Raw genomic sequence first — 14536 nt, forward strand, 5'->3', positions numbered from 1 at the left:
TTTCTGTTTACCATTTTCCATTTTCGATGCACCATTTAGCATTTTCATTTAGAATTTTCGATTGTCATTTTAACACTGCAATTTCATTCGTAAAGTGGCACTGATTATCCTCCATACAAGCAAAAAAGAAAACCCAAATCTTATTTTTTTATAGAACAAAAACAGCAACTGATGATGATGATATAGACCTAATAATCACTACAACAATCGAAGGCCTATGATGATGATGATGATGACAATAATAACAGTAAAGTTATATTAGGCTATTATTATTACTACTAATACTAGTACTGTTATTATTATCCGAGTACTTCCTCTCACCATCATGGAATATTTTGGCCTAGGCTATGTCTATCACTTTCTAAATAATGGAACTCCTTTTTCTTAAACATGTCAGTCAAATAGGATATCGGACACAATATGACATATACAGAGTTTCATTTTATTGTCATTCTTTTATTTTCATAACTTAAATTATTGAGTTTGTGCACCTGTTTAAAAACGTAGCCTATAGGTCTATGTGTCAAAGACACTCGTTTCCTGCAAAACTTTGCATATACACAAGTGTTGGAAAATCATGTAACTTTATCAAGGGCATCATATAAAATGGGGTAGGGTACCACACTTATCACAGCAAAACATAATTTGTACATAGTCTTCAATTATTCTCTTAAATTATTAGCCTATACATTTTCAAATAAATATCGACATTTTACAGTAATCCTGAGATTTAAAACAACAGTAGTGTGACATTATTATGTCAAATTCAAGGAAAATATGTACTAATAGAATAGTCCACAACATCTTTGCGCGGTCTAAACTCGCATGCGTAATTCCAGATTTGGGCAAATCAGTGTGCGTAAAGGCGCCTGGTTGGCATTTTAGCCTCGGCGCTTTTTATTCAGTTTCGCCTGTGGCGAGAGTGGCAGGGGATTGGGATCCAGAGAGATCGTGTAGTTTTCGCATGTGCTTTTTCAGGTCAAAGTTCCGGCAGAATCCCTTGCCGCAAGTCGGGCACGTGAAGGGCTTCTTGTCATTGTGCGTGTGCATGTGGAACGTCAGGTTGTACACTTGGTGGAAAGCCTTGTTACAGATGTTGCATTTGAACTGTTTCTCCCCGCTGTGCGTCAATTTGTGGTTCTTGTAATTACCTTGAAGATAAAAAAAAAGTGGATGTCAACAATATTGTGAAGAGTCAGTGCCACAGTTGTCAGTCAATTCCAAATCATAAACTGAGGCATACATTGTACATTTAATCTGAGTTGAATTGAGCAACGTAAATTCAGTTCTGAAAGCAATCTAGATTTTCTTCTCAAAGCAGAATAAATAATAATCTCATATCCAGATATTGCAAATAATTCCATGTATTTAAGCTACTTTATTTGGAGAAATCGAGTAATGATCATAACAAGGTACATTTCCAATCATATAATCCAGAACACTTAACATTAACATTCTTTATAACCTTTTTGATGAAATCCTTTGCCGCAGAACTCACAGACGAAGGGTTTGTAACCTGCATGGATTCGTGTGTGAGTGTTAAGAGTTGAACTCCGGTTGAACGCTTTTCCACATTGGTTGCATTTATGAGGTTTTTCCTGTGAAGGGCACATGAACAAATGAATGTGATTTTAGAAATCTAATATTATTTGGGTTCCAACTAAAGCTGTAGGCATACAGTACAATTGCAGATATATAGGCCTATAATAAACTAGACTATAGCCTATAGCCTACTGTTAAACAAGTGAACGTTGAGAATCCTATGTTCAACATCAGGCAAAAATAGTAATATTTTAGCCTAAAATACAATAATGGCATTGATGCGTTGTTTTATCAAATTTACCGATAATGCAGGTCTAGTTCCATGTTGTGGTTTTCATATAGCCTCGCTTAAACAACATAGAACACAGGAATGGCTTTGGGTATGATTATGATGATTGAATAGAATACCTGTGTATGAATAATTTTGTGGCGACAAAGGGTGCTTGCTTGTCGAAATCCCTTGCCGCATACTTTGCAGACGAATGGTCTCGCTCCAGTGTGCACGGGCATATGGCGCGTTAAATTGTAGTGGGCGTTGAACACCTGTGAATAGAAAATACAGATATTATGATTCTAACATGAACGATTTTAAATTATCAAGCAGGCCCTCAAGGCAGAGACTACCAGATGTACGAAATGGATGTTCTTACCTTTCCACAAACCTCGCAGGTGAATACTTTGGGTTTGCCACTTGGGCAACCACTGTTCAATTTGGAAGAGCCCTTGAATAGTTTGTCCGATATAATCTGTGCGCTCTCTTTCATGTAGTGATGGAGTTGAGTTTGGGAAATGTCTTTAACTCCGGATGCGTATCTGTCTGAGCAGTGAGACATTTTATTTTTCTCCGCGAGGAAAGCTCTCTGGCGCGCATGCTGCAGTGGAGTGTTGAGAAAGTAGGAGGCCATGGGGTGGATGTTTACGATGCTGGCTGGGGGTGGGCATGCACTCTGCCCGCAGTTCAGGTAGCACACAGCCCCCATGGCATGAAAAGATGACTGGTTTACCACCCGTGGTCGAAAAAGTTTGTATTGTCCCACCGACGAGCTCAGATCTGGTTGTTCGTTCTTATAGTTCAAACCAATACTGACCAACTCATTTGAATTATACGAAGAAGCGTCAAAGTTACTCGTATCTAATCCATTAATATTTAGTTTATGACCCGGTTCGTATGCCAATGGCACTAATGGTATCATGCAATGCAGTGATGATGAAGTCATGTTGAGCGCCTGCTTCGGGTCCGTTTTGCCCACCGGAGTGTGATGGAACAGGTTGGGGAAGGGTATCGACTTTGGCTCGGGCGTCCTGGCCATAATCCGTTCGATCGAAAAAGCGAGAGGCTTGGTGGAGGTGATCATGTTTCCGCCCGCAGTCAAGTTTCCAGAAGCCGAGGGGGTGCCGAAAATTCCCGCTGAGTGGTAGAGCGCACTGTCCATAACTTTCAAAACAACACCTTTGGAAAGCAGGCGTTGGTGGTCCTTTTGTAGATACCTTTGATTCCTTCTCACTGCCCCGACAGAAAGGACATCATTGGGCACACTCTGAGTCGACGCGAGCCCCCTCACTGTTCTCGCTTGCGTTGATTCCGGAAAATCAGCACTTATGTCTAGCACGACTGCTCAATAAGGCGTGTTGAGTCAATAACGCAGCCAAGACCTCACCAATAGTCACCGCCCAAGAAGAAAAAGTAAAGTAGATAATTGCTCAATTCTCTTCCATCAATTCTCCACTTGTGGCCCATCTACTAGGCTACTGCTACCAGAACGTTTGTCTTACCCGCGTCGCAAAGGAGCTGTTCTTTAGTGGCCGGAGTCTTGTACAACTGTAAAGCGTTTGGCAAATCTGAGTTCCCCTTGTGGTTTCGTGTGACATCATTTGAAATCGCACAAGACAGGCGCTCTGTGGGGTCAGAGCATTTGACATATCCGAATTTGATATCTTAATTGGTGCATGATATTTTAAGCATGCAACAATCTAAAATAATATAAGCATTGGTTTTACGAATGTGTATTATGCTTATATTAAAGATGAACTGTTATTTATAAAAATGTACAAAGCAGTAGATGTATAAATCCTCTCTACTATACTATAACTCAGCTATTAGGACCTAGTCCTAGGCCTATATTTTCAAATTGGTCAGACACATGAAGCTACCTTTTACTCATTGGGTTTTAACCGAATGAACAATTCTAATTGTCTCTATAGTAATCCAACAACAAGAAAACCCCACTATGCAGAACACATTACAATCTAATCTGAATTATAGTGGATACATTTTGATAAAAAGCTTTTGAAGCTTGTCTTAAGGTGTGGGCCTTACATTTTGGCTACTGTATAAAATCGAATATAGGCTCCAGTATTTTCATAAAACACTAAGTTAATTCAAGTAGAGCTATTCATTTTGTTTTATCAGTCTGCCAGTAGGCCTATACACGAGGGTGCTCAAGGAAACCCAAAGCCGGTGGGACTGCGGAGGTGTGCATGATGAGCTCCGTATGTGCCTCAAGAACTATAGGTTTGCGCTGTCAGGAGAGGTGTATGTATCCGAGCAACAACTTCTCTAGCGAATGTACAGTAATGAAAGCTTGCCCACTGTTCCGGTTGAAGTCATATCGGTAATACCGTGGAACGTTTCATCTGGGTACATCTAGAAGAATGCTCAATGACAATTCTGACAATGAACAAGGTAAATATGGGCATTGATTGAAACTGTCTGCGTTCCGTTACAGAAATGTTTATTCAGACTGTTTACACTGTTTGATTTCTTCCAATTGAAATTAAAAATATAGGATACCGAGAAATGAATGATAAAGGAATGTCACGGAATAGAATAAAGAGATATGTTGTGCGTTCTTTTTTCTTCTAATTGAAGTAGCACTAATAGCAACACTACATTATTATTATTATTATTATAACATAACTATTGGAGTAATTATTATTCAATACATTATATGATACGGATTGTCGAAATTAATAGGTGACGATATTTTAAGTTTATTGAGTGAAACAAATCAAATTGGTGGTCAAAATGCTTTCTGTTTGGTGTCAAATAGCCTATAATCTAAAGCCTTTTAAAGAGAAACAGCGGGGTGCTTTCTTGTGCTGCTCGAATTTCTTTCAGTTGAACATTTTGGAGACCTGACTGAAACCCATATGGCTTGGCTTGCTATTCATTGATGCGGTGCTAAGGATTCAGACCTAAACATCTTTCACGTAATTAAAATCATTTGTAATCAGTTGATTGACATTAAAATCTAGTATAATTACAAAGTATTGGTATAAACTGGCGTTAATCCCTTGTGTTTTCTTTTCCCCCCGGACTTTTTATTTTCCTTCAATTCTGAGACTATGGCATGAAGAGAATGCGATACAGCTCACTTTTATTGCAAGGATCATTTAGGTAACCAACACAGTGATTGTAGTAAAAGACGCAGCTCAAGGGATAAACAGTGATGCATAATAATAATAATACTTCCTATTTATAATATTTCTTATTATTATTATTTAGTTAGGCCTATTTTTAATCTCAATCAATGCATATGTATTATTATAAATAGTATTATTAGGTATTATTTACCTTTCCTATTAGGCTAAAAGTTATTGAAGAAATGCTCCCAAAAAAGACTGATATTTCACCAATTGAATTTAAGGTTAGGTCTATATACTAAAAGTCTAAAATAAATAGGCCTAACTGCATGCATTCATTTCTTTAACATGCGAAAGACTTGTTTATGTTGTGAAAATTCTGCGGACGGCAAATAGGCCTAATTCAAAAAAAGAAAAAAGAATATTCTAAACTCCTTCAGTAGCCTCCTATGGGGTTTATTATGAAAATTAACCCATAACATATTGCTTATAGGCCTATTAGGCCTATTCGTACAGTGTAGCCTAAATAGTTTTTATTAATCTTTCTGGCGAACAAAACGAAACAAAACATTGGACGTAGGCTAGACTTACGCCTTCACACTGTGTAAATTATAACACTGCTTCAATCATCAAGTAAGTAACCGACCATTAACTACTTAGTAATTACATGCTGTCAGTAATTAATAAGGGGATATCCTGATTGGTTAACTCCACAGCAGAACGACGTTATGCTTGTGGCGACACAGACCGACAGCTGGACCACAGTTAGTTATAAAACATCTTTGGCTGGACCGTGGGCGAGGTCTCCTGATGCTGTTTCTCCTCTTCACTTGTATTTCTTTTGAAAATACAAATTCAACAACACCTTATTTTGTGTCATGTGAGATAGGGTAATGTGGAGTAACTAGCACCTCTCCCTGTCATTCTCACACAAACCATTTTCAACACTTTCCCTGGTTGCCACTACTCTTGCACAAATCAAAATTGGATATTTTTTAAGTCACTCTAACAGAACGATTCTGAGGTAAGTTGATCCAATATTTTGTCTATTAGAAGAAGTAATGTACAGTATTACATCTACTTAAATTAACCTCTACACTTTTTTAGAGATATACCTACCATTAGGGGAGACTAAAGATACATAATCCACTTGTTTAGATATATTTTTTAAAATCTGTTTTTAATAAAGCAGTACAATTTAAGGTGAGTGTGCTGGGGGTAACTGCCCCCCGCAGTCCAATGCAAGTGAATGGTACCTAACATAATTTCCCAAATCATGTCCAACTCACGTCCAAATAATCAACAAAGTAACTTAAATGAGTTACACAGTATTTTTTTTAGATAGGCTACTTAAGAATGATTTGGCGTCAAAATGAGAAGAGGATAGTGAGGACAGTGAGGATATTAATGAGAAGAGGATAGTGAGGACAGTGAGGATATTAATGAGAAGAGGATAGTGAGGATATTAATGAGAAGAGGATAGTGAGGATATTAATGAGAAGAGGATAGTGAGGATATTAATGAGAAGAGGATAGTGAGGATATTAATGAGAAGAGGATAGTGAGGATATTAATGAGAAGAGGATAGTGAGGATATTAATGAGAAGAGGATAGTGAGGATATTAATGAGAAGAGGATAGTGAGGATATTAATGAGAAGAGGATAGTGAGGATATTAATGAGAAGAGGATAGTGAGGATATTAATGAGAAGAGGATAGTGAGGATATTAATGAGAAGAGGATAGTGAGGATATTAATGAGAAGAGGATAATGAGGATATTGAGGATATTATTGAGAAGAGGATAGTGGGGATATTATTGAGAAGAGGACAGTAAGGATATTAAAAGTGAGATGTGCAATGCCATTTCTTTTTCAATTTTTAATTTATTGAATTAAAATAAGATACCTAGACTTGAGCTTTTATGAGTTAATTACAAAAATAGATTTTAAAACACTAATCTTGGGGGGGGGGGGCAGTTACCAGCAATTGGACATTGTTCTTAGGGGGGGGGGGGGTAGTTACCCCCACATTACCTTAATAGTTATATAGACATGTAGGCCTAAAACAATAGAAATTGGTGAAAACAATTGCAGTTTCATTCCAAAATGCTATATATAAATTTTCAGAAATGTTGGTAAATTAGCTTTTATTGTTTAAAGGTAGACTCGGCGATATGACATCGATGCAGAAAGTAAACAGCATATTGGGTCAAGTTCCGCAACAACTAAGAGCATTGTAACGCAAGGCTCAACTCGTCCACTGCTTTGGTGCTCTGGTGTCTTGGCTACAATGCTGTGAACAGCATGATGCGAACCCATGCACCTGCGCAGATACTATCTGTGACTGTGTGAGAGCGAAGTCTTGCATCTCGCTCATCTCCAACAGTTTGTAAAGAATGGCACCTATTGCTAAAAAAGAAAGAAAAAGAATAGCTGACATTGAATATCCTTTTGAGTATGGTGCAGTTATTAATTTCACTTTGGATGGTGTATCAATATACCCAGTCACTACAAAGATACAGGCGCCCTTCCTAACTCAGTTACCGGAGAGGAAGGAAACCGCTGTAAACAGTTACAGAGTTTAATGGCTGTGATAAGAGATAACTAAGGATGGATCAACAACATTTTAGTTACTTCCCAACACTTACATAAATTACTTTATATCATTGATCTTGGCTTTATAATACTGTTTCTTCTGCTTTTCATTTCTCAATTTTCAGTAAGTAAGTCAGATATGCAGCCAGACTTATTAACCACTCCTTTTACCTCATCTTTCAACCATACCGTTTTTCAATTCCTCATCAACCATGGGGCCTTAACAGTTAGTTTCTTAACAGGTGCATGTTTATCAATAATTGGAAGTGCAGCATCTAGATGCTCCTTATTAATCACATCAGACCAACAATAATGTTGATCTCTTATACACTATTTTAGGCACAGCCCTTCAAATGAGTGGATTTGGCTATTTCACCCACACCCGTTGCTGACAGGTGTATAAAATCGAGCACATAGCCATGCAATCTATAAGGGCACAGGGCAAGACCCAGATGCAGACACGGGAGGCAGATGGATACTAATAAATATCAGAGACTCGAACCAAGGGGCAGACAAGAGAATGGTCGTGGACAGGCAAAAGATCATAACAAGGTCAGAGTCCAGGAGGTACAGAGGCAGACAGGCTCGAGGTCAGGGCAAGCAGTATGGTCAGGCAGGCGGGTTCAGAGTCAAGGCAGGCAAGGGTCAAAACCGGGAGGACTAGCAAAAAACAGAGAAAAGGAAAAAGCAGGAGCATGGACAAAACAAGAGACCTGACAAAACAAGACGAACTGGCACAGACAGACAGAAAACACAGGCATAAATGTGGAAGTGGGGATAATGGGGAAGATGGGTGACACCCGGATGGGGTGGAGACAAGCACAAGTAATAAATAATAATAAATAAATAAAATAAAAATATAGGACAAAACACACATCATGACAAGAGACAACACAACACTACATAAAGAGAGACCTAAGACGACAACATTGCATGGCAGCAACACATGACAATACAGCATGGTAGCAACACAACATGACAACAACACAACATGGCAGCAGCACAACATGGTAGCAGCACAAAACATGGTACAACCATTATTGGGCACAGACAACAGCACAAAGGTCTAGAATGTAGAGACAACAATACATCACACACAGCAGCCACAACTGTCAATAAGAGTGTCCATGATCAAGTTTTTGAATTAAGAGATTGAGATAAAACTGTCCAGTTTGAGTGTTTGTTGCAGCTCGTTTCAGTCACTAGCATCGAACTGAAAGGACGAGAGACCCAGGGATGTGTGTGCTTTGGGGACCTTTAACAGAATGTGACTGGCAGAACGGGTGTTGTATGTGGAGGATGAGGGCTGCAGTAGATATCTCAGATAGGGGGGAGTGAAGCCTAAGAGGTTTATAAATAAGCATCAACCAGTGAGTCTTGTGACGGGTATAGAGATGACCAGTTTACAGAAGAATATCAAGTGCAGTGATGTGTCCTATAAGGAGCATTGTTGGCAAATCTGATGGCTGAATGGTAAAGAACATCTTGCCACTCGAGAGCACCCTTACCTGCCAATCTATAAATTACATCTCTGTAATCTAGCATGGGTAGGATGGTCATCTGAATCAGGGTTAGTTTGGCAGATGGGGTGAAAGAGGAGCGATTATGACAGTGTACCGTCTAGCCATACTCCCAAGTACTTGTATTAGGTGACTACCTCAAGCTCTAAACCCTCAGAAATAGTAAACACACCTGTGGGGAGAGGGGTATTTTTCTTACCAAACCACATCACCTTTGTTTTGGAGGTGTTCAGAACAAGGTTAAGGGCAGAGAAAGCTTGTTAGACACTAAAGAAAGCTTTGTTGTAGAGGGTATAACACAAAATCCGGGAGGGGCCAGCTTAGTATAAGACTGTATCATCTGCATATAAATGGATGAGAGAGCTTCCTACTGCCTGAGCTATGTTGTTGATGTAAATTGAGAAGAGTGTGGGGCCTAGGATCGAGCCTTGGGGTGCACCCTTGGTGACAGGCAGTGGCTGAGATAGCAGATGTTCTGACTTCATACACTGCACCCTTTGAGAGCGGTAGTTAGCAAACCAGGCTAAAAACCCTCAGAGACACGAATACTCCTTAGCCGGCCCACAAGAATGGAATGGTCTACCATATCAAACGCTTTCGCCAAGTCAATAAAGATAGCAGCACAACATTGCTTAGAATCAAGGGAAATGGTGACATCATTGAGGACCTTTAAGGTTGCAGGGACACATCTATAACCTGAACGAAAACCAGATTGCATACCAGAGAGAATGCTATAGACATCAAGAAAGAAAGACGACATTGAATTTTCCTGAGTGGTCAAGTTACAGTAATGAGTTAAATTGTCTTTAAAATCTATGGCAAGACTTGAAAATGACTGTCTAGTAATGATCAATAACCAACTTGACAGAGCTTGAATCATTTTTTAAAGAATAAATGGGCAAATATTGGATAATCCAGGTGTGCAAAACTCTTATAGATTTACCCAGAAAGACTCACAGCTGTAACTACTGTGAAAAGTGATTCTAACATGTATTGACTCAGGGGGTTGAATACTTATTTAATCAATATATATTTTATTAAACATTTTATTTTCCATTAATAAAAAAAATAATTTGAATTTTTCTTCCACTTTCACATTAAAGAGTATTTTGTGTAGATTGACCAAAAAATGACAACTAAATCCATTTTAATCCCACTTTGTAACACAACAAAATGTGGAAAAAGTCAAGGGGTGTGTCACGTTCTGACCTTAGTTCCTTTTTTATGTCTTTATTTTAGTTTGGTCAGGGCGTGAGTTGGGGTGGGCATTCTATGTTGTTTTTCTATGTTTTGTTCTGTTGTTAGATTTCTATGTGTTGGGCCTAGCATGGTTCTCAATCAGAGGCAGGTGTCAGTCGTTGTCTCTGATTGGGAGCCATATTTAGGTAGCCTGTTTTTCATTGTGTGTTGTGGGTGATTGTTTCCTGTGTCTGTGTCTGTACCATACAGGACTGTTTCGATTTTCGTTTGTTCATTCACTTTGTTATTTTGTATTTTTGTAGTTTTCAGTTTTATATATTAAGATGGACACTTACCACGCTGCACATTGGTCCGATATCTCTTACTCCTCGTCAGAAGAAGAGGAAAGTCGTTACAGGGTGGGAATACTTTCTAAATGCACTGCGTATATCCGCCTCACTCTCAGAGAAATAAGTAGTCCTGTTAGGTTTTATATAAAGAACTGTACAAATTACACATTTGTGACATCAACCATTTTTTTTAAGTTTCAAAAAATGAATCCAAACAGTAATATGTATATCCAAACAGTATGTAAAATATTTACATTTTATATTTTATTCATTTAGCAGTCTCTTATCCAGAGCGACTTACAGTTAGTGCATTCATCTTAAGATAGCGTGAGACAACCACATATCACAGGCAATATACTATACGAACATTCCATTCCAGCTAAACAATGGATACATAGCATTTAGCAAAACCTTTAAATAATAATAAACATAATCTATGAATTACAAATCTGAGAACAGTAATATTTTACACACACACGTGAAGGTAATCATAAGCAATCATTTCAAGTGAATAAAATTGGTATATATAGCGCTTTGGAACCAAAATCTTCAATTTAAACACAGAACTGTATTCGTCCCATTTGGAGGAAAATTAAAACAACTCAGAATATTGATTCTTTCCTTTTACACAGGTGGGTGAATGGGGAGAAAAAGTCTGCTCGTGATAACATTGAACAAGATGATTAGTTGAAACGAGGTTGTCATGTCTCAAGAAAATTACAATTTCTAAAATTCTGTACTTTTTGAGATTAATAAAAATCAAAGGAAATGGCCATTAGGCTAGGTCTATTTCAACACATGTTACTGTCAATGTTGATGTCATGATGGAAACTTTTCAGCTAGGCTTCTAACAAAACTATAAACTGGTGGAATAGGTTGGCAAATAGGTTGTCACAATTTGTAAGATAGTCACAATTTGTATATTAGTTATGGTAATGATTTATGATTCTTGAAAAATATAACTTATAAATGCCTATTAGCTTGATATTTTGAAATACTCCATTGTTTATGTTTTTGTTGTGATTTGAGTAATTTTGTTTTAAATATCAATTTTTATAAAACAATATGCATAGCTCCTTAAAAAAATGTAATAACGTACAGCTCCATCCATCACCTTACCAATCAAAGGGTTCGTAGTTGCAGATTGTGCTGTTAATATAATTTATGGAGTAATGTAGTCAATAAGGACACCATAGTTGCATTAAAAACACTAAATCCAACACTTAGAACACACCTTAACAAAACCAGGTGCACAGAAGACAATAGAAATATATTTAATTGAAGTATTACAGTTAAGACGTCAATTCAGATTCCAAACATGATGCACACAATCCATCAGGTATAGCCTATTTAACACAGCTTTGAGTTCATAGTCATCCAGTAACTCTTGTAGAGGAAATCCCATTCAAGCATAGCCTACATACATGACAATGTGACACTTTAACCTACAGTATACATTCCATTCATACAGTGCACAGCATAAACAAATGGATATTGCCTGTATCGACTGTCTTTCAGGGTACTTATGTAAGAACAACCCCAATGTCCTCATAATGCACTTTGTAAATTTACCACAGAATGGACCTGCAATTGATGAGATCTCTGAAACCTGTTTGAATTGGCATGGCTATATCTAGGTAACCATAAAGCCTTGTTCACACTGGCAGTTTGAAGTGACTCAAATTCTAGATGTTTGCATATCCGATTTGAATCAGATTTTTTTTCTACAGTCAAAAATAACATTGAATCAGATATTTCAAGCCACAGTTCAAACCACATTTGTAGGTGTTTTGAAATCAGATACAAATCGGATTCCTGGCAATGTGACTGATTAATTTGCCCTCAAGTGGTTTTCAGACTGTTTTATTTGGCATAACTCGTTGCTTGTAAGCTACTCTGTTGACAGTTTGACAAGAACATGTGGTAGCTAACTAGCATGTTAGTCATGTACAAACAAATTAGTGAGTATGCTAGTAAGCTAAACAACTAGCTAGCTTGTTGAATGTTGTGGCTAGCCAAAAGGGATAATTTTGAAAGTTGGGTCATCTTATCTTTTGAGGCTTAAAAGTGTATGTACACTATTATTTTGAACATTCAATGCAATTGGGAAATGTTCATGACAGGCACTAGGCAGGTTTCCATTGACCCAGGTTTATTAGACAAAAGTAATGTCAACAAAAAATCCTTGCGACATGTGTCATGGCAGATATAGGAGAACTTTTCTAAAGATGGACAACATTTTTATTCGTTCAACTGGTGGATTTTTCTTTCGGTCGAACTTTCTTTATTGTGACAAATTAAAATGGAAACTGGGTTTTTCTAATAAATTCTGATTGCAGAATATTTTTTTAAGGTACGCGAGGCACATGATGTCATCACATAACTATAAAGCTCCACAACGTTTAATTCTAAATGCCTACTCAATTATTGAATTCTTGTTGGCTTTCGAAGGCTACCCGAGACATGAAACGGGTAGGTGGGAGGGCATACAGGTTGTCACCAATGTATTGATGTGCAATTTGCCTAAATGGGTAATGGAAACACTTCCGCCACTACATTTTAATTTGACACTAGGTTTTAGCGTTTTTGTTGTTGTTGGGGTGTGACATTATGTCCAGCTGTTTTTATCGACACAAGGGAGTTCAATGGAAACACACCCTAGCAGGCAATTGTTGCATCTATTTTCTTTGCAAACTTTCTAAATGTAGACACAAAATCCCTGGACGAGTGAATGGAGACATAGCTACTGTTGTTGTCGTCACCTTAGCTTGCTACAGTACATATCTTCTGAGTGATAGGAAGCATGAGCACCACCACCAATCAGCCAACACCACTGCACACACAACAGTCGTTACTATGACAACTAGCGTTGCCATGTCAGCAAAGACTGCTTTGTCAGCAAAATCCGATTTGGTCACTTGTAACTTGCTGTTTGGACAGTCAATAATCCAAAACGGATTTGTAAAACAAAACTGATTTGAGCATTAAGGTCTGCATTAAGAGAACAACTTGAATCTTTTCTTGGTCACCATTAAAATAAAGTAAAAACAAACTAACAAACAAACAAATGAAATAAACAAAGGGGTACTGAAGGTTACCAGTTGGTGACCACTGAGCTGTACTGTACAAATAACATCATGTCATTATGGCTTGGAAGGTACCCACTAATGTACTAGGGATGGGTGAGAGAGAGGGGGTACACAACGATGGATGAATTCATCCCACACTTTAGTGTGTGTTCTCCAACCCCTCCATATCATTCTGTCTCACACACACAATCGCCATCCCTTCCACACAAGTACACACTTTCCAAAGTTCATCCATCCTCCTCGTCACTGTCTCTCATGGTGATACCTTGGAGACCGTCGCCAGCCTTGACCACCACGGTAGCCTCCTCCACGGTGAGTCGGTTGTAGACGGTCTCATAGCTTTTGTTGTTCAGGGTTCCATCCAGGACTCCTTGGAGCCGGAAGTCTCGGTATGTCTTCTGTGGGATGAAACCAAACACAAAAACACACAGAGGACACGCAGGCAATGGGTAACCGAGACTTTGTACAGTTGTAGGCTAATTCACAACTGGAAGAAAAATTATTCGAACACTAGACTTAATATTTGGATTGAGGTACATGTTTGAACGGAGGCCTACAGCTGAATGGTTACAGTGTACACTCACACCACTTCAACAATGCACGTTACCTTGACAATCTTGATGAGTGTTTTCAGCTGGTACATGTGAAGCTGCAAGTTCAGTCTGTCTGTCAGCCACACACACACAGCCTTCATGGAGCTGGTGTACCATTGCTGTGAACACGCACACACACACACAGACAGACACAAACAAGTCAGCTTATACATTTCTTTTAACCGAGGTACACTGTAGATAAAGCAACATGTCAAGTTACAATGATTCTATACACTATATCTGTCTCAAGGTAATAAGGCTGATATAACGTGGTTGTGAGCATGAAGTAACAGAAGATATAGCTGAG

General features: G+C 38.3%; 2 protein-coding genes across 3 annotated transcripts in view; both read right to left on the reverse strand.

The window, feature by feature from the left end:
* Positions 1 to 421: 421 nt before the first annotated feature.
* LOC129861794 (fez family zinc finger protein 1-like) lies at positions 422 to 3540 on the reverse strand. The gene is made up of 4 exons (XM_055932944.1): positions 2193 to 3540; positions 1951 to 2085; positions 1466 to 1598; positions 422 to 1151 (listed from the first exon to the last, which is right to left on the reverse strand). The coding sequence occupies exons 1-4, from the start codon at positions 2973 to 2975 to the stop codon at positions 898 to 900; spliced, it is 1305 nt and encodes a 434-aa protein (XP_055788919.1). The 5' UTR covers positions 2976 to 3540; the 3' UTR covers positions 422 to 897.
* A 7249-nt stretch (positions 3541 to 10789) lies between these two features.
* Positions 10790 to 14536, reverse strand: part of LOC129862718 (calcium-dependent secretion activator 2-like) — a 252818-nt gene continuing 249071 nt past the window's right edge. For both annotated transcript variants that reach the window (XM_055934622.1, XM_055934623.1), the window contains 2 exons: positions 14244 to 14348; positions 10790 to 14034 (listed from right to left, as the gene is read on the reverse strand). In XM_055934622.1, coding sequence (XP_055790597.1) covers positions 13864 to 14034; positions 14244 to 14348 — 276 coding nt within the window. In that variant the 3' untranslated portion in view covers positions 10790 to 13863. The remainder of the gene's footprint in view (positions 14035 to 14243; positions 14349 to 14536) is intronic.

Source organism: Salvelinus fontinalis, chromosome 9 (assembly GCF_029448725.1).
Source record: "Salvelinus fontinalis isolate EN_2023a chromosome 9, ASM2944872v1, whole genome shotgun sequence".
In the NCBI taxonomy this organism is placed as follows: Eukaryota; Metazoa; Chordata; class Actinopteri; order Salmoniformes; family Salmonidae; genus Salvelinus; species Salvelinus fontinalis.